Source organism: Erythrolamprus reginae, chromosome 7 (genome assembly GCF_031021105.1).
Source record: "Erythrolamprus reginae isolate rEryReg1 chromosome 7, rEryReg1.hap1, whole genome shotgun sequence".
Taxonomy (NCBI): Eukaryota; Metazoa; Chordata; class Lepidosauria; order Squamata; family Dipsadidae; genus Erythrolamprus; species Erythrolamprus reginae.
In genome coordinates, this window is record NC_091956.1 from 80,178,331 (window position 1) to 80,199,999 (window position 21,669).

At 40.1% G+C, this 21,669-nt stretch overlaps 1 protein-coding gene across 1 annotated transcript in view; it reads right to left on the reverse strand.

Annotated features, from left to right (window-relative positions):
* Positions 1–17,686, reverse strand: part of DAPP1 (dual adaptor of phosphotyrosine and 3-phosphoinositides 1) — a 39,485-nt gene extending 21,799 nt beyond the window's left edge. The window contains exons 1-2 of the mRNA XM_070757953.1: positions 17,440–17,686; positions 1,856–1,978 (exon numbers count right to left, since the gene is read on the reverse strand). Of these exons, the coding sequence (XP_070614054.1) occupies positions 1,856–1,978; positions 17,440–17,525 (209 nt within the window). The 5' untranslated portion in view covers positions 17,526–17,686. The remainder of the gene's footprint in view (positions 1–1,855; positions 1,979–17,439) is intronic.
* Positions 17,687–21,669: the final 3,983 nt, after the last annotated feature.

A 21,669-nucleotide genomic window follows, 5' to 3' on the forward strand; every position in this document is an offset into this window, starting at 1 on the left:
ATCACTTCCAGTGCTTCGTTGACTGGACATGGGGTGGAGATGTACAGCTGGATATCATCAGCATGTGATGCGATACCAGCAGAGATCTATAAGGATGGTGGTGCAGTGCTTGTTGGCAAACTCTTTGGTGTCTTTATCAACATAAAGAAGACCAAAGTGATGCATCAGCCAGTTCCAAAAGCCAAATACCAGGAGCTCATCATCACAGAAAAAGGGACAAAAGCTACAAGCAGTGGACCAATTTACAAACCTTGGCAGCACCTTCTCTGGTGCAGGGACTATTGACATTGAGGTCAACTGCAGAATGGCCAAGGCAAGCTCTGTATATACTAATGACCAACGCGTGGAACCGATGTAGAATAAGCCTTGTTACAAAGCTCAAAGTCTGCCAAGCAGTACTGATAACTGTTGTATGCTGATGAGACTTGGACATGCTAGGCAATCGAACCACTTCCACATGACCTGCCTCCATAGAATTCTGAGGATCTGGTGGCAGGATAAGGTGCCAGACATTGAGGTCCTCTCCAAAGCAGGCCTGCCATCAATTCCCACCCTTCTGATGAAAGCCCAGACATGCTAGGCAGGCCATGTTGCTAGGATGCCAGACCATCACATCCCTAAACAGCTCATCTATGGTGAGCTGTCTAAAGGAAAGTGATCACATGGGGGACAAAGGAAGCATTACAAAGACACATTGAAAACCTCCTTCAAGTCCCTAGATATGACACCACTTCCTGGGAAACCCTGGCAAAAAAATCAACCAACATGGTGCATGTATGTTTATTGATTGATTGATTGATTGATTGATTAATTGATTCTGGGAGTTGAAGTCCAAATATCTTGAAGTTGCCAAGGTTGGGAAACACTGGAGTATAGAGTACAGTAGAGTTGAGTAGAACAAAACAGAACAGAACAGAATAGACCAAGTGTGATTGGACACACAAGGAATTTGTCTTTGGTGCATATGTTCTCAATGTACATAAAAGAAAAGATTATCTGTCAAAGTTAGCCTCTGATAGCGCAGACCATTTTTATCATTGAGCAACAACACACTGTTCCGACCCGAGTCGATGAAAGATTGATAGATGAATGTTTTATGATGAATGTTTATATGAAGGTTTTATGATGTTTGTTTGTTTGTTTGTTCGTTCGTTTATTTATTTATTTATTTATTTATTTATTTAAAAAACCCTTATTATAAAACCAGACAGACATACAGACAGACATACCATGCAAAAATTGTAGAGGCCTAGGGGGAAAGAATATCTCAGTTCCCCCATGGCTGGCAGCAGAGGTGGGTTTTAAGGAGCTTACGAAAGGCAAGGAGGGTGGGGGCAATTCTAATCTCTGGGGGGAGTTGGTTCCAGAGGGCCGGGGCCGCCACAGAGAAGGCTCTTCCCCTGGGTCCCGCCAAACGACATTGTTTAGTTGACGGGACCCGGAGAAGGCCCACTCTGTGAGACCTAAATGGTCGCTGGGATTCGTGCACCAGAAGGCGGTCCCGGGTAGGGAAAATTTTGGAATTTCACCCCTGGTTTTCACACTCAAATAACACCTCTTAGATATGAATGAATGAAACATTCCCATTGAATACTTTGTTCTGTACAAAGTTGAATGCGCACAACAGCAGGTGAAATTGATTGATTGTCAATCAGTGTTGCTTCCTAAGTGAACAGTTTGATTTCACAGAAGTTTGATTTACTTGGAGTTATATTGTGTTGTTTAAGTGTTCCTTTTATTTTATTTTTTTGAGCAGTATATATGACAGTAGTGGGAAAGACATCAGATATACTGAATTCAAAAATATGAGCAGGCTCACATGAAAATAATGTAAGAGATGTTCGTAATACTATACCTTACAGAAAGTGAAAAAAGTGTAGCCCTGCCATTGCTTTTTCGTAGGAGATAGCTTCCATCATTGCCATTGGAAAGAAGAAGAGCCTCTGCTGCATGACGTGTGAGATTGTCGTGATACCACCTAAAGAGACACCAAAGTTTGCATTGCATTAAATCCATGCCTATTGCAACAAGAGTGAAGTCCCATGCAGTTGGTCACGAAAGCAAGAATGACATAGGTTTCAATAGCATGACTTTAGCAGCCACAATAGGGAATTTCCAATTCCCCTTTATCAGTTAATTCATTAGAGTGGGGAAATCTCAGAACATTTCTTCTCAGGTTTGTTGACATTTGGATTTAGCTCCTGTTTAAGAAATGAATTGTCAACAGATTTGTTTCTTAGCCCTTGGCTCTTTATAATTGAAATTCCTTCTGTTAGTTTCCCTAGAATCTCTCAGGAAAGTTGAGGAAGCAAAAATGTCATGAAAATCTCATAGGTGTCAAAACAAAGACTTTAGAGCAACAACAACAACAACAATAATAATAATAATAATAACAACAACAACAAAACAATAACCATAACCGTAACCATAACCAGTGTTCCCTCTAATTTTTTTGGGGGGGGGGCGGAAAAGTATAGTGTCTGAGCGGCAGTCCCTTCGGGACTGGGTGGCACAGAAATAATAAATAAACAAACAAACAAACAAACAAATAAATAAATAAAAAACCCACCCTGTTTTGCCTCAGAGAATTTCAAAATAAAATACTGTACTGTGTGTCTATAACAGTGAGCTCATAATAGGGCAACTCTATCAATATCAAAATACCACTTAAATAGTTGAGCTAGTTTCAAACTAGATTTTGATTTTCTTTCTCTCTTCCTTACTCCCATTCTTTTTCTTTCTTTTTTCCTTCCTCTCTTTTTTCTATCTGTTTCTCTCTCCTTCCCTCTCACTCTTTCCCTCTCGGCTTCTGTGCAGGTTTGAAAAACTCTGAGTTGATGATGATTTTTAAGTGAGCCATGGCTCACTGCTCAGCTTAGAGGGAACTATGACCATAACCATAATCATAATAAGCAGTCCTTCTGCCAAGCAATAAGGCCAGCCTATTCAAGTGTTCTTAAGTGTTGGAAACCATCACAGTGACTTTCTAAATCGCTATTTCCTGAAGCCATCTCTCCAGGAAGTCTGCTTACTGGTCAGCTTCCTCTTTTAGAGAAATGAAGCAATCGACGTACACGCAGATACATATTACAAATGCTGAAATCTCAGACCAACTTGCATGCAGAATTCATACAAGTCAGTTTGTAGGCAGTTTGCGTGAGAAGTCATGGTTAAAAATGAGCATTATGAAATGGGAAGGGGGGGGTGTTTTCCACTCTTTTTGTAGTTCACTAGGTGAAAGTAATAAAGTTATGTGTTAGAATCTCAGATGTTGCCCAAATTGAATGCAAAGTTTCCTAAGAACATTGGAAGAAACATGCCAAGGGGAAATGTCTAGAAGTAATGCAGAAAGAGGAATAGAGTAGAGTAGAGTAGAGTAGAGTAGAGTAGAGTAGAGAAGAGTAGAGTAGAGTAGAGTAGAGTAGAGTAGAGTAGAGTAGAGTAGAGTAGAGTAGAGTAGAGTAGAGTAGAGTAGAGCAGTGTTTCCCAACCTTGGCAACTTGAAGATATTTGGACTTCAACTCCCAGTATTCCCAGTATTCCAGCGAATGCTGGCTGGGGAATTTTGGGAGTTGAAGTCCAAATATCTTCAAGTTGCCAAGGTTGGGAAACACTGGAGTATAGAGTACAGTAGAGTTGAGTAGAAAAGAACAGAACAGAATAGAATAAACCAAGTGTGATTGGACACACAAGGAATTTGTCTTTGGTGCATATGCTCTCAATGTACATAAAGAAAAGATTATCTGTCAAAGTTAGCCTCTGATAGCGCAGACCATTTTTATCATTGAGCAACAACAAACTGCTCCAACCTGAGTTGATGAAAGATTGATAGATGAATGTGGTTTTTTCTGTTTTTTTAAATAATATTTTAATTGGTTTTGCAAATTCGTATATAACATAAAACAAACATAAAACCGTGCATAGATGAATGTTTTATGATGAATGTTTATATGAAGGTTTTATGATTGGTTGATTGGTTGGTTGGTCGGTCGGTCGGTCGGTCGGTCTATCTATCTATCTATCTATCTATCTATCTATCTATCTATCTATCTATCTATCTATTAATTATGCCGCCCTTCTCCTTAAACTCAGGGCAGCTTTCAAGATGTTAGCAATAGCACTTTTTAACAGAGCCAGCCTATTGCCCTCCACAACCCAGGTCCTCATTTTACCCACCTCGGAAGGATGGAAGGCTAAGTCAACCTTGAGCTGGTGATGAGATTTGAACCGTTGACCTACAGATCTAGCAGTCAGCTTTAGTCGCTGAGTGTTTTAATTCATGGGGTTTTATTGACTGTATAATGTTTTTAAGTTTATATGCCACCCTGAGTCCATTGGAGAAGGGCGGCATAAAGGAATCTAATAAATTCAATTCAATCAGGTCTCTCTCCTGCAGAATTGAATATTTGGGGCAGGCCATCAAACACTATCCCCTGTGCAAAAAGGAAGGAGGGAGGGAGGGAGGATTGTAAGCTGTTTGGGACATTAATGTTAGTAGGGTAAAGTGGACAATTGGACAAGGCCCGCCAGAGAACATCCATCAGAGCAAACAAAGCAGTTTCTGTGCTGTAGCCAGGCCTGAATCCTGACTGTTGAGGGCCTAGATCAGGGGTAGGGAACGTTGGCTCTTCTGTGACTTGTGGACTTCAACTCCCAGAATTCCTGAGCTAGCATGATTGGCTCAGGAATTCTGGGAGTTGAAGTCCACAAGTCATAGAAGAGCCAACGTTCCCTACCCCTGGCCTAGATAATCGGCTTCTTCCAAGGACCACTGCAGCTGGAGCGCCACCACCTTCTCAACAACCTTCCCCATGAAGGGAAGGTTGGAGACTGGGCGATAGTTGTTAAGAATGGCTGGGTCCAGGGAAGGTTTCTTGAGGAGGGGGCACACAAGTGCCTCCTTGTAGGGATCCGGGAAGGACCCCCTCCCCAGAGAAGCGTTGACAATCTCCTGGACCCAGCTCCATGTCACCTCCCTGCTGGCCGAAACCAGCCAGGAGGGACACGGATCCAGCAAACAGGTGGCGGAACTCACAGCTCCAATGGCCTTGTCCACTTCATCAGGTGTCACCAGATCCTTCAAGTTGAACTGGGACTACTAATCTTACTTTACCCACAAAAGCTTGCTGTGTGACTTTAGGCCAATCACTCTCTCTTAGCCCAGCCCATCACAAAGAGTAATTGCTGTGGGGTAAAGAAAAGAAGGAAGATATGTTGGATGTATTTGCCACTCTGAGTTACTTGTAAAAATAATAAACACAGGATACAAATAAATATATATAAATTAAGGCTGAAATAAACCTACACCAACTACTCCATGGAAACCAAGCTACCGTTGTTTATGTGTAATAATACTAAAATTAGAAACTGCTCCAAACTCTGTCTATCCAGCATGCATAAAAAGATCAAAGGGTCATCTTGAAGAACACCTGTTGTTCCAAGTAAGCTCACTAAGTAAGTGTCAGAACAAGTTGAAGAGCAGGTATCTGATGAATGGATACTCTAAACATGCATTGATCTAATATAGTGGAAAAGACAGGACTTTAAGGTTCGTTTCCTGATGTCCTTCGTGAGACTATAATACAATCGGACTTGAGACTTGCATGATTAGATGTAATACGACGAGAAGGCAACTGAAATAAGATCACTTGCAAAATGCAAATACAGTGATACCTCGTGTTACGAACTTAATGGGTTCCGGGATGAGGTTTGTAAGGTGAAAAGTTTGTAAGACAAAATAATGTTTCCCATAGAAATCAATGGAAAAGTAATTAATGCGTGCAAGCCCAAAACTCACCCCTTTTGCCAGCCGAAGCGCTCGTTTTTGCGCTGCTGGGGTTCTCCTGAGGCTCCCCTTCATGGGAAACCCCACCTCCAGACTTCCGTGTTTTTGTGATGCTGCAGGGGAATCCCAGCAGGGGAATCCCAGCACTGCAAAAACGGGTGCTTCGCTGGCAACAGAAGTCCAGAGGTGGGATTTCCCAGCGAAGGGAGCCTCAGTGAAATTGCAGCATCGCAAAAACACGGAAGTCCTTGAAACCCCACCTCTGGACTTTCGTGTTTTTGTGATGCTGGGATTCCCCTGCAGCATCGCAAAAACACGGAAGTCTGGAGGTGGGGTTTCCCATGGAGGGGAGCCTCAGGGAAATCCCAGCAGCACAAAAATGGGCACTTCGCTGGCAACAGACATTCGGAGGTGGGGCCTCCCAGTGGCGGCGGCTTGGGTTTGTAAGGTGAAAATAGTTTGGAAGATGAGGCAAAAAAAAATCTTAAACCCCATGTTTGTATCTCGAAAAGTTTGTATGACAAGAGGTTTGTAAGACGAGGTATCACTGTACAGTACATTCCTCTCAGTTTCACTTGTACACAAATGTATATAAATTAATGCCCTAACAATTCAAAGTGTGGGTTATGACCTATAAAGCCCTACATAGCATAGGACTAGATTATCTCCGAGACCGCCTTCTGCCGCACAAATCCCAGCGTCCTGTGAGGTCCCACAGAGTTGGCCTTCTCAGAGTCCCATCGACCAAACAATGTCGGCTGGTGGGGCCTGGGGGAAGTGCCTTCTCTGTGGGGGCCCCAGACATCTGGAATCAGCTCCCCCTGGCGAGCCACACTGCCCCCACCCTCCTTGCCTTCTGAAAGAGTTTAAAAACACATCTTTGCTGCCAGGCCTGGGCTTATTAGATCTTCCCCTTGACCAACGAATGTCGTTAGTATGATTATTGAATGAATGCAAATGAATGTTTTAATGTTAGAATTTTAAAGAATCTTTTTAGTACTGTATATTAATTGGATAAACTCTATTGTTATATTTTTGGTATATGCTGTGAGCCGCCCCGAGTCCATAGAGAGGGACGGCATACAAGTCCAATTAAAAATATAAATAAATAAACAAATTAGATAGCATTAGATTAGAGCTGCGATTATATCTTAGAAACATAGAAGTCTGACGGCAGAAAAAGACCTCATGATCCATCTAGTCTGCCCTTATACTATTTTCTGTATTTTATCTTAGGATGGATATATGTTTATCCCAGGCATGTTTAAATTCAGTTACTGTGGATTTATCTACCACGTCTGCTGGAAGTTTGTTCCAAGGATCTACTACTCTTTCAGTAAAATAATATTTTCTCATGTTGCTTTTGATCTTTCCCCCAACTAACTTTAGATTGTGTCCCCTTGTTCTTGTGTTCACTTTCCTATTAAAAACACTTCCCTCCTGGACCTTATTTAACCCTTTAACATATTTAAATGTTTCGATCATGTCCCCCATTTTCCTTCTGTCCTCCAGACTATACAGATGGAGTTCATGAAGTCTTTCCTGATACGTTTTATGCTTAAGACCTTCCACCATTCTTGTAGCCCGTCTTTGGACCCGTTCAATTTTGTCAATATCTTTTTGTAGGTGAGGTCTCCAGAACTGAACACAGTATTCCAAATGGGGTCTCACCAGCATTCTATATAGCGTAATCATAAACTCCCTCTTCCTGGGAGATTATCTTAACTTTATTTAAAGGCAGGGACAACATGATCTGAAGAGAGGAGTTGTTGTTTTTAATTTATAGTCAGTCACCTGATTTAAAATGAAGCTTGAGTGGCTTACAGCCTTAAAAAATTGGATTTCGCCACTGGATGAAGAGCTTCTCTGTGGGCCTTCTCAGGGCCTTTTCTGTGAAAAGGGCTTAAAGCAGAAGAAAAATGGATGGTCAAGCTGATATTGCCTAAAACCGGACACAGTCCTCCATAGGGAAGTTATATGAGAGAAAAGAGAGGCAAACCGCTCTTTAATGCTGATGTCTAGTGAAGTAGGTTATAATGAAAATGGAAAGCGAAGTTGGCAATTATGACAAAGATGAATCGTTGCACATTTTAATCACAGCTGTCTTTGAATCTATTACTAAGATGTCCCATGATTCATTCTTAAGGTTTACTTTCTTTTCAAGTGCTTTTGAAACTCACTTGCAAAATAGTGCTTTGCAGTGTCATGGGCCCATTGGCCTATTGCTTTAGGATTAATTAATACCTGTCTCTGTCACTTCACATGTAATGCAGTATGTAAGAATACAGAGATACCTTGTCTTACAAACTTAATTGGTTCCAGGACAAGGTTCTTAAAGTGAAAAGTTTATAAGACGAAACAATGTTTCCCATAGGAATCAATGGAAAAACAATTAATGCGTGCAAGCCCAAAATTCACCCCTTTTGCCAGCCAAAGCGCCCGTTTTTGCGCTGCTGGGATTCCCCTGAGGTTCCCCTCCATAGGAAACTCCACCTCCGGACTTCTGTGTTTTTGCGATGCTGCAGGGGAATCCCAGCAGGGGAATCCCAGCATCGCAAAAACGAGCGGAGGTGGGGTTTCCCAGCAAAGGGAGCATCAATGAAATCGTAAACACAGAAGTCCTTAAAGCCCCACCTCCAGACCTCTGTATTTTTGCGATGCTGCAATTTCACTGATGCTGCAGGGGAATCCCAGCAGCGCAAAAATAGGTGCTTCGCTGGCAATGGAAGTCCGGAGGCGGGGCATCCCAGCGGCGGCGGTGGGTTTGTAAGGTGAAAATAGTTTGTAAGAAGAGGCAAAAAAATCCTAAACCCTGGGTTTGTATCTCGAAAAGTTTGTATGGTGAGGCATTTGTAAGACGAGGTATCACTGTATATGTTTTATTTTTATTTATGTATGTATGTATGTATGTATGTATGTATGTATGTATGTATTTATTTATTTATTCATTCATTCATTTATTTATTTATTTATTTATTTATTTATTTATTAGATTTGTATGCCGCCCCTCTCCATAGACTCGGGGTGGCTAAAAACAGTAAAAAACAATATAAACAAATCTAATATTAAAAGTAGTTTAAAAACCCCAATTTAAGAAACCAATCATACATACAAACATACCATGCATAAATTTTGTAAGCCTAGGGTAGAAGGGAATATCTCAATTCCCCCATGCCTGACAACAGAGGTGGGTTTTAAGGAGCTTATGAAAGGCAAGGAAGGTGGGGGCAACTCTAATATCTGGGGGGAGCTGATTCCAGAGGGTCGGAGCCACCACAGAGAAGGCTCTTCCCCTGGGTCCCGCCAGACGACATCGTTTAGTCGACGGGACCCGGAGAAGGCCAACTGAGCTGGCATTTTCACTTCATGTCTGCAATGGTTCCGCTTCTCTTGCAGAACAACGTTGTATGCCTGTTAGCACTCTACAACCCCATCATTGCAAAAGCCATTAATCTTCTAACGAGCTTTTCGTTGGACATATCTGATTCACTTGTGAGATTTTTAGGCTGTGAATCTATAGGTTTAACCAGACAACCAGAGTATTATTATTATTATTATTATTATTATTATTATTTAATTAAATTTGTATGTCTCTGGTGTGCCTGCGCAGGAAGCAAAACCTCACGAGGGGACACACACACACACATGTGTCAGAGACCCAAAGCTGCGCACACAACTCCAGTTTTACTACTGGTGCGGCGTCCTCATCTGTACCAGTAGGCACCCGCTACTGGTTTCACCAGGAATGTTCTTTATGCACAGTTGCACTAATAGACATTCTGGGAAAGCTCTCAAGGAACTAATGGTCCTTCAAGTTGAATTAGCTGCTTCAATGCTTTTTCCCAGCATTGTCTTGCATGCGCTAACATGCATTTAAAGAACCCCTTTCTATGTTTTGGATAATTACAGTCTACCGTGTATTTATACTACAAGTAGCCCTTGTTTCACGACCACAGTTGCTAAATGAAATTGTGACTATGCTTCTGATCTTGTCTCGGATTTGCTTTGCTTTATAAACCTGCAACGGCCATCCTGTAAGTGCAAGAATTGGTTGCAAACTTACTTTTTCATTTAATAATAATATTTATTTTATTTTACTTTACTTTACTTTACTTTACTTTACTTTACTTTACTTTACTTTACTTTACTTTACTTTACTTTACTTTACTTTACTTTACTTTACTTTACTTTACTTTACTTTACTTTACTTTACTTTACTTTACTTTACTTTACTTTATTTTTTTATTTGATTTGATTTGATTTGATTTGTATGCCGCCCCTCTCCGGAGACTCGGGGCTGCTAACAGCGACAATAAAACAGTGTACAATAGTAATCTGATATTAGAAATGATTAAAAACCCATTAATATAAAAACCAAACATACATACATACATATCATGCATAGAATTGTAAAGGCCTAGGGGGAAAGAGGATCTCAATTCCCCCATGCCTGGCGGCAGAGGTGGGTTTTAAGTTGCTTACGAAAGGCAAGGAGGGTGGGGGCAGTTCTAATCTCTGGGGGGAGTTGGTTTAATAATGATAATAATAATAATAATAATAATAATAATAATAATAATAATAATAATAATAACAACAACATTAATAATAATAATAATAATTTATTAGATTTGTATGCCGCCCCTCTCTGAGGACTCGGGGCGGCTCACAACAATAAAACATCATATACAAATCCAATGTTAAAACAGTCTTTTAAAAAAAAACCTATTAAAAACAGTCATGCAGCCCAAACACACCATCCATAAAATCAAGACAGCTAAGGATATATCAATTCCTCCATGCCTGGCAACATAGATGAGTTTTCAAAAGTTTGTGAAAGGCAAGGAGGGTGGGGGCAGACTTAATCTCCGGGGGGAGCTGATTCCAAAGGGCCGGGGCCGCCACAGAGAAGGCTCTTCCCCTGGGTCCCGCCAGACGGCATTGTTTCGTCGACGGGACCCGGAGAAGGCCAACTCTGTGGGAACTAATCGGTTGCTGGGATTCGTGCACATTTACTTTAGTAACTGTGCAAACAGTGGCTAAATTAGACAATCACAAAACCAGATCTATTCAGATTGGCTGGTCTCTACAGGTAGCTCACCAAAGTCATTAGCCATTTGCCAATGTCTTCCACAGAAGCAGATGCCCTCCAGCATATAAATAATCACTTTTGTGCAAGTAGGAGATGGAGTCAAGACACTTCATGTATAACAAAGACCTGAGATCCAATCCAATGTACTCACATATATTATTATTATTATTATTATTATTATTATTATTATTATTATTATTATTATTATTTATTAGATTTGTATGCCGTCCCTCTCCGCATATAGAGATGCAAAGAAACATAATAAAGCAGTGATAGCGAACCTATGGCACGGATGCCACAAGTGGCCCGTGGAGCCATATTTATTTATTTTATCTATTTATTTATTTTGTCCAATACACAATAATACACAATGAAAGTTATAGAGGATATAGTAGAGAAGAAATACGAGATATAGGAGAGACTATAGGACGGGACGGAAGGCACTCTAGTGCGCTTATGTACGCCCCTTACTGACCTCTTAGGAATTTGTATGCCGCCCCGAGTCTACGAAGAGGGGCAGCATACAAATCCAATAAATAATAATAATAATAATAATCTGGAGAGGTCAACCGTGGATAGTCTAAGGGCAAAATGTTGGGAGTTAGGGGATGATACTACAGAGTCCGGTAATGAGTTCCACGCTTCGACAACCCGATTACTAAAGTCGTATTTTTTACAGTCAAGTTTGGAGTGGTTAATATTAAGCTTGAATCTGTTGTGTGCTCTTGTGTTGTTGTGGTTGAAGCTGAAGTAGTCTTTGACAGGCAGGCCATTGCAGCATATGATCTTGTGGGCAATACTTAGATCATGTTTAAGGCGTCGTAGTTCTAAGCTTTCAAGACCCAGGATTGTAAGTCTAGTTTCATAGGGTATTCTGTTTCAAGTGGAGGAGTGAAGGGCTCTTCTTGTGAAGTACCTTTGAACATTTTCAAGGGTGTTAATGTCTGAGATGCGATATGGGTTCCAAATGGATGAGCTGTATTCGAGGATGGGTAGGGTTAGGGTTGCCTTAGCTCAGCTCCAACGCACATGCGTGTGCCAGCCAGCTGATTTTTTGCTTCCACAGAGATTCTGGGAGGGCATTTTTGGTTTCCAGGGAACTTCCAGAGGGATGAGGGAGGGCGTATTTATCCAGGGAAGCCTTTGGAGCCTGGGGAGGGCAAAACACAGGTCTACTGGGCCCACCAGAAGTTGGGAAATGGGCCATTTCCAGCCACCAGAGGGTCTCTGGGACACAGGGGAAGCTGTTTTCACCCTTCCCAGGCATTGAATTATGGGCGTGGGCACTCATGCATGTGTGATAGCGCACTCACACACCCTTTCGGCAGCCGAGAGAAAAAAGGTTCGCCATCAATGCAATAAATAATGGAAATGTTAAATAAAATTCAATATGTTGGACTGACATTTGACCCAGGATCCAGTCCGCTTCCATCCACAAAAGCCGATTTAGGTGACTCTGGGTCAGGCTCTCTAACACATTTCCCCATCCATGTCTTCATCGTTCTAAGCATGTTTCTGATAGCATGCAGAACAATTGTCTGAATGGGTTCTATGAGAGGAAGCTTCAAAAATGCCAACCCACCATTCCTGTAAGAAAGATCTGTGAAAAGGAACTACAAGCCAGAAGCCCAGTTCCTCGAAATGAGAAAATGAACAGCACAAGCTTTACACAACTTCAGAAATTCGAACATGAAATTTACCACTGTGAGGCCAGGAAATTCTAGAGATGGTCTTTTGTCATAGAGTCCTCATGGGGAAAGGCTTATTGTCTTAAGATCATTTCGAAATACAGTGATACCTCGTCTTACGAACTTCATTGGTTCCAGGAGGAGGTTCGTAAGGAGAAAAGTTCATAAGACGAAACAATGTTTCCCGTAGGAAACAATGGAAAAACGATTAATGCGTGGAAGGAAAAAAAATCACAAAAACGGCATTTCGCTGGGTGCTGCCGCCCGGCTGTCACCTTTTGAAACAGCCAGGGGCTTCTCGGCGTTCTCCCAAACCCAAACCCGAAAAGTTCGGCAAAAGTTTGGGTTCAGGAGAACGCCAAGAAGCGCCGCCGTCCCGTTGTCACCTTTTGAAACAGCCAGGGGGCTTCTCGGCATTCTCCCAAACCCAAAACTGAAAAGTTCGGCAAAATTTCGGCAAAAGTTCGGATTCGGGTTCGAGAGGCTGCCGAGAAGCACCGCCGCCCAGCTGTCACCTTTTGAAACAGCTGGGGGTCTTCTGGGCATTCTCCTGAACCCGAACCCAGAAGTTCGGCAAAGTTCAGGTTCGGGGTTCGGGTTCGGGATGCCGCCGAGAAGTGCTGCTTCTCGACGGCCTCCCGAACCCGAACTTTGCTGGTTCGGGTTAGGGAGAACGCCAAGAAGCCCCCCGGCTGTTTCAAAAGGTGACAGCCGGGCAGCGGTGCTTCTCAGCCGAACTCCGAACTTTTGACGAACTTCCGGGTTCAGTGTTCACGGCGGTGGGTTCGTAAGGCAAAAAAAGTTCGTAAGAAGAGGCAAAAAAATCCCGAACACCGGGTTCGTATCTCGAAAAGTTCATAAGACGAGGGGTTCGTATCATGTGGTACTACTGTAATAGTGAAAAGAATGGCCATACTTGTTTCTACTAACCACTTCGGCCAATATTAGAAAAAAAATACACATTCCAAATGGGGCAAATTCCAAAACATAATTATGTCATAGCAAACAGGGACAAAGTGACTCTTCTGTGCTATCTTAATCTTTACATAGATTTTGACTTTAAGATCATACAATGAAACTGCATCGAAAATCAGTTTAAGTTTAAACCTAGCCTAAGTTTTTAAAGAAGATATTTCCACCTACAAAGAGAGTTGCTGTAAGAGCACGTACAGTATTCTAAGTAGGAAGCTTTTATTGTATTTCCTTGTAAAACTACCATTATGACCATTAGTTTTCCAAGGAAAACTTTTGTTTAACCTTGCAAGAAGTAAATTGCTGATATTTTTGATCATGGGCTAATGAGTTTACCTGACAAAGATTTTTTTCCCCACATGATAAAAAATTGTTACGTGCAATTTGGAAAGTACTTAATTACTCGATTAGTCAGATTACTTGCTCAGATGTGACATATGTTTACTTGGAATAAAATAAGTGAAGAGGAAACTTTTAGGATTAATGTTGCAAGAATAATTAACTAGCGGAACACAACTTGACTTTTCACTTAGTATATTATCTAGATTTAACTTTCATTTCTGTTAATACTAAAACTTCGTGTAATCCTCGATTTATAAGATTTCATTTAATGACTGTCTGGCGTTAAACAGAACTGAAAAAAGTGATTTACTACCAGGCAGCTGGATTCCTCCCGGTTCGGACCAGATTTCCCGAATCGTTAGTGACCTCCTGGTGACGTGACAATAGTGTCACGGATCCAGTTCTGTCTGGGCTGGGCTGTGGCTTATTGTCTTAAGATCATTTCAAAAGAATACTGAAAAGAATGGCCAGAGAGCATCATAAATTCATCCTCAAATCACTCAAATCCTAGATTTTTCCTAATGAAAAACAAATCACAGAGCTCCCAACTTGATCCACAGTTAGTTGGCTGGTTCTAACAAATATATTAACCGTAGATGTTAGAACTGTTCTCATGAAGTCCTTATTAGTTTCCAGATATAATGTGAACCTACTCTATCTGATTATATAGCAGATGGGTAATAGATTTGCTTATAGGCATCTACCTTGGCAAAACCTCACACACATGAATGCATCAATGCATTCGGAGAACTGATGCCTGCAGTTCTAGCTTACACAATACATACAGGAGTCTAGAAAAAAATTGCTTAATATTCTGCATCTTTAAACCATCATTTGGAAAACGGATAAGGGGTAAATCATTGCATTTAACTTCCAAGAACACTTTGCAGATATTAGTTGCTGCAAGGACTTATCAGATTTCCCTTATTTAGGAGAAATCGCAATTCTTTCAGTAATACCATGACAATATCATACTACTCAGAAAAAAGCAGAACCACAAGATCAGTGAGTTCGTGCATGATAGGGGCTCCTATTAGGTAATACTGTGGCATCACTACAGACGCAATGATGTCTTGTTATTATGAAGTAGTCTCTCTCTCTCAATCTGCAGCTTTAACACCTTTTTGAGAATCAGAATGGCATTAGATACCACATCTCGGACATCAACACCCTTGAAAACGTCCAAAAACATTTCACCAGAAGAGCCCTTCACTCCTCCACTCGAAACAGAATACCCTACGAAAACAGACTTTCAATCCTGGGCCTAGAAAGCTTAGAACTACGGCGCCTAAAACACGATCTAAGTATTGCCCACAAGATCATATGCTGCAACGTCCTACCGGTCAATGATTACTTCAGTTTCAACTGCAAAAACACAAGAGCATGCAACAGATTCAAACTTAATATTAACCGCTCCAAACTTGACTGTAAAAAATATGACTTTAACAATCGAGTTGTCGAAGCGTGGAATTCATTACTGGACTACATAGTGTCAACCCCTAAGCCCCCAACATTTCTCCCTTAGACTCTCCACGATTGACCTCTCCAGGTTCCTAAGAGGTCAGTAAGGGGCGTACATAAGTGCACCAGTGTGCCTTTCGTCCCCTGTCCAATTGTCTTTCCTTTATCTCATATATCATATATATTTTCTTCCTTTCATATATCTTCTCTATTTTTACATATTATCTTTATATATATTAATTCATGTCTATTCTCTTCCATATGTATTGTGTATTGGACAAATGAATAAATAAATAAATAAATAAGTATTCCATTACATAGACATAGAAGACTGACGGCAGAAAAAGACCTCATGGTCCATCTAGTCTGCCCTTATACTATTTCCTGTATTTTATCTTACAATGGATATATGTTTATCCCAGGCATGTTTAAATTCAGTTACTGTGGATTTATCTACCACGTCTGCTGGAAGTTTGTTCCAAGGATCTACTACTCTTTCAGTAAAATAATATTTTCTCATGTTGCCTTTGATCTTTCCCCCAACTAACTTCAGATTGTGTTCCCTTGTTCTTGTGTTCACTTTCCTATTAAAAACACTTCCCTCCTGAACCTTATTTAACTCTTTAACATATTTAAATGATTCGATCATGTGCCCCCTTTTCCTTCTCTCCTCCAGACTATACAGATTGAGTTCATTAAGTCTTTCCTGATACGTTTTATGCTTAAGACCTTCCACCATTCTTGTAGCCCGTCTTTGGACCCGTTCAATTTTGTCAATATCTTTTTGTAGGTGAAGTCCCCAGAACTGAACACAGTACTCCAAATGTGGTATCACCAGCGCTCTATATAAGGGGATTACAGCAATAGTAAACAATCCCAAGGCCTTTATGAACGTCAAACTCCTTATTTGAAGTTTAAATAACTTCTCCACGACTGCAGAAAATTGGCAACTTGTTTTCCCTCCAGCCTTTGTCAGAAAACACATAACATTCATAACATACCCATTGTTGTAAATTAAAGTAAAAACCCAACTACTTAAAAAGGTGAGGGGAGAGGACTATAAACAGCAAAATAATTGGGATTGACTCCATCCACCACAAATGTGGTTTAACGTGCCCATTGATGCCCTCAGGTCTTTAAAAAAAAAATCCGAAACTCACTCGATTCATCAATGACCCACCACTGTTTCAGTAACTGTTGCATCTTGTTTTATGACATCAACAAAAGATTTTTCAAGTTAAATAAACGTTCCTCTAGCAAACCTCTTCTCTTGCTCAGAGCAATCACTGTCATTTCCCAAAGCATGTTCTCCATCCCTTCTGCATTCCTTAAAGCTTAGAACTTGTTTTTCTAATATCAAAACCAGTTGATTCTACAATTCTAAGTACATGCCCTGTTGAAAGAAGAAGGAAGAAAGGAGGAAACTGATTTCCTTGACTATCTGTCAAAACTCCAATCTTGGATAATAATAATAATAATAATAATTATTATTATTATTATTATTATTATTATTATTATTATTATTATTTATTGGATTTGTATGCCGCCCCTCTCCGTAGACTCAGGGCAGCTAACAACAATGATAAAAACAACATGTAACAATCCAATAGTAAAAACAACTAAAAACCCTTATTATAAAACCAAACATACACACAAACATACCATGCATAACTTGTAATGGCCTAGGGGGAAGGAATATCTCAACTGCCCCATGCCTGGCGGTATAAATGAGTCTTGAGTAGTTTATGAAAGACAGGGAGGGTGGGGGCAGTTCTAATCTCCGGGGGGAGTTGGTTCCAGAGGGCCGGGGCCGCCACAGAGAAGGCTCTTCCCCTGGGGCCTGCCAAACGACATTGTTGGATGTTGGATCAGAGCTCAGACTAAAAGAAGAAGATAGGGGGTGGATCACTGGGAAAGGCCAACCGGATAATGTCAGCCAGCTTTCATAAGTTGTTATTATTATTATTATTATTATTATTATTATTATTATTATTATTTATTGGATTTGTATGCCGCCCCTCTCCGTAGACTCGTTACCCAGAACCCTCCCAAAAAGAATGGAAAGACCCACAAACTACTGTAATTATAACTCCTGGTCTTACTCTAAGTTCTGGAGCTCTTCTTCTGCTTGTCCATGGATGTGCCGGTGGGTCATCCTCCTTCCGTCTTCCATCTCCACTATGCCCATCCACCACAGTTGTCGCAGCTCCTTTTCAAAGTACCACCGGCCACCGAAAGAAAGATAAGAGTGATGACAAACAGGTCGACATCCTTTTGTTCCTTGCTGCTCGTGATAAACAGCCCCAGCACCCTGTAAGACGAGCAATTCTCTCTGGAGTTTGAGCTTAGTTGAATGAGGAAGTGAAAACAGAGTCCCTCCCTGTCTTTGACGAAATGCCCTCTCCGGCCTCTCCAGCTCAGTGCAGGGAAAAAAGGGGAAGCTGCCTAGAGAATGCAGCTAGGGCTGTTTCATCTCTCCCTCTGCCCTGCATCACACACCCGCTGTTACAATAAACAGACAGGTTTAAACTAACAAGTGTTATTTGGGGAGGTTACGCAGCCTAAAGGGAAAACACCTATCGTATACCACTTCTTACCTGTTTGTGGACAGCAACATGGGTTTTCTTATACACTGCTCAAAAAAACCTCCAACAACAACAAAATATAACTCCAAGTAAATCAAACTTCTGTGAAATCAAACTGGAAGCAACACTGATGGACAATCCATTTCACCCGCTGTTGTGCACATTCAACTTGGTACCGAAGGAAGGATTCAATGAGAATATTTCATTCATTCAGATCCAGGATAGAAACATAGAAACATAGAAGACTGACGGCAGAAAAAGACCTCATGGTCCATCTAGTCTGCCCTTATACTATTTTCTGTATTTTATCTTAGGATGGATATATGTTTATCCCAGGCATGTTTCAATTCAGTGACTGTGGATTTATCTACCACGTCTGCTGGAAGTTTGTTCCAAGGATCTACTACTCTTTCAGTAAAATAATATTTTCTCATGTTGCTTTTGATCTTTCCCCCAACTAACTTCAGATTGTGTCCCCTTGTTCTTGTGTTCACTTTCCTATTAAAAACACTTCCCTCCTGGACCTTATTTAACCCTTTGACATATTTAAATGTTTCGATCATGTCCCCCCTTTTCCTTCTGTCCTCCAGACTATACAGATTGAGTTCATTGAGTCTTTCCTGATACGTTTTATGCTTAAGACCTTCCACCATTCTTGTAGCCTGTCTTTGGACCCGTTCAATTTTGTCAATATCTTTTTGTAGGTGAGGTCTCCAGAACTGAACACAGTATTCCAAATGTGGTCTCACCAGCGCTCTATATAGCGGGATCACAATCTCCCTCTTCCTGCTTGTTATACAGGATGGGTTATTTGAGTGTTCCCTTTATTTATTTATTTGTTTGTTTGTTTGTTTGTTTTTTTATTGAGCAGTATATTTACAGTTTTCTTTTTAAGAAAACAATAACTGAATATTCATGGAAGGTACAATATCATTCTAGATTTTTTTTTAAAATCAAGATGTGCTTTTACTGTAGAGTAACAGCAAGACTGTGTTGTAACTTTTATGTTCTCTCCCACCACATTTTTCCCGCTTTCCAAAGTTTTGGACTTTCATCTGAATATAAAGCAACAGAAAGATTTATTCTTCCTTTTTTAATTTTCTGGCATCCTTGGAAGTGGGGAAAGCTTAATTTAAACCCCTGTGAAGCATGATGTAAAACTTTCCACCCTGTTTTACTCTTCCTAACTACCTTCCATGCACAACTGCAGTAAGGTCAGAGAGACAATTCCTTACAATCTTGCAAAAATGAACAATGAAAAAATGAAGCTTAAAACGAAGTTACAAGTTTTGTTAGATTTGGTTTTCTTTACACACACACACACACAAACACACACACACCAAGACCAAAATAACCAGCCAGATTGTATCAGGGTTGCTGGGTTTTTGGCTGTTTGTTTGTTTGTTTGTTTGTTTGTTTGTTTGTTTGTTTGTTTGTTTGTTTGTTTGTTTGTTTGTTTGTTTATTTATTTATTTATTTATTTATTTATTTATTTATTTATTTATTTATTTATTTATTTATTTATTTATTTATTTATTTATTTATTTATTTATTTATTTATTTATTTATTTATTTATTTATTTATTTATTTATTTATTTATTTATTTATTTATTTATTTATTAGATTTGTATGCCGCCCCTTTCCGTAGACTCGGGGCGGTTGCATGTTATATCAGCTAGGTTCAGAGATGGCACTAGATTCTGCTGACTTTGCAGATTTGGACAGCAAACTAAAATAGACACCAGGACAAAGAATCAATCCAGTAAAGTGATTTTAATTGGGAGTTGACTTTGCTCTTGTCACTTACTTTTTTCATATTTTTTCTGTTTAATACTGGAGGAAGCATATAGGCCTCTGGTTTCTTTGAGAACATATTATTATTATTATTATTATTATTATTATTATTACTACTACTACTACTACTACTACTACTATTATTATTATTAATTAATAACAGAATTCCCTACGTAACTAGTCTTGCAATCCTAGGTTTAGAAAGCTTAGAATTACATCGCCTTAAACACAACCTAAGCATAGCCCATAAAATCATCTGCTACGTCCTTCCTTTCAGTGACTACTTCAGCTTCAACCACAACAACACGCGAGCACACAACAGATGCAAACTTAAAGTAAACCGTTCTAAACTCGACTGCAGGAAATACAACTTTAGTAACCAAGTAGTTGATGCATGGAACTCACTACCAGACTTTGTAGTACCATCACCTAACCCCCAAAACTTTACCCTTAGACTATCCACTGTTGACCTCTCCCGATTCCTAAGAGGTCAGTAAGGGGTTTGCATAAGTGCACCAGCGTGCCTTCCGTCCCCTGTCCTAATGTTTCTTTTTTTTACTAGTATCATGTATATAAATATTATGATATCTTTATATATCACCAATACTGTACATACTTGACAAAACAAACAAACAAAAATAAAATAATCCAACTTCCTACTACACCATTAAGCAAACTATCTCAGTTTGAGTCCTGTATGAATGTATTCATCCTGCTCATATAACCTAGTTAGATAGACTCTATTATAGATTATATAGTTGGGCCCTTCTATCTTAGTTTGTTCCTTTGACACCTTTTTGTTCAAATGTAACAAATGTCACATCACCATCAGAATACCTTTCCTGTTGTAAGAAGTCTGTTTACTCATTGTATGAATTGCCTGTGTACCATTAAGTTGGTTCTAAGTAGATGGATGTGAAAATGGTACTTCTTATAAGTAGGTGATTTCCAAAGAGGAAGTACTAAATATGGCGAGGGCCTTTCAATGTGTACATATTGAATTACTTTTTATTGGTAATCAAAGCCTCAGTTTACTTATCTTACTACTAGTTTATTGTTTGCCTGAACTCTACCAAAGGCTGGTTAGATATCATTTCCAACAAAACAGATGATATGTTTTTTTCTCTCTTCCATTCAATAATGTTCAGTTTACAAAGGAACTGTAAAAGAGAGAGAGAGACACACACACACCAAGGATCTGTGTTCACAATGACCTACACCAGGGGGGACAAACTCAATTTCATACAAATCTAAATAATTAATAAATAAATAAAAAATAAATTGAGGGTGCATCAGGGCTGTGTTTTTTTTGGGGTGGGGGTAAAAAATTTTTTAATTTTTCTTCTCCAATCATGTGTGCAGAAAAAAAGATACCATTAATTTTAAATTACATTACAATATATCATTTTTGCAAATGTCAAATGGTAAGGAGGTGGCATTGGTTAACCTATGTACATCAGGGCTGTGTTTGAACATAAGAACATAAGAAGAGCCGTGCTGAATCAGGCCAAAGCCCATCGAGTCCAGCATTCTGTGTCACACAGTAGCCCACCAATTGTCCATGGGGATCTTGAGCAGAAAGAGAAGGCAAAACCCTCCCTTTCCCTTGACCCCCAACAAATGGTACTCAAGGGAATCCTGCCTGCCTCAATCAACATAGAGATGGCACTTGTACATCCATTTCAATAACCACCGATACACTTGGCATCCATGAATCTGTCTAATCCTGCCTTGAAGCTATCAAGGCTGACAGCTGTCACGAGTGCCAAAGCCCATTGCAACAACATCGCCAAGAAGGCTTTAAGAGTTGTTAATCTAATCCTACGTAGCTTCCGCTCAGGCAATCTCACACTACTTACCAGAGCTTATAAAACTTTCGCCAGACCTATCCTAGAATATAGCTAATCTGTTTGGAACCCATACTGCATTTCTGACATTAATGCCCTCGAAAA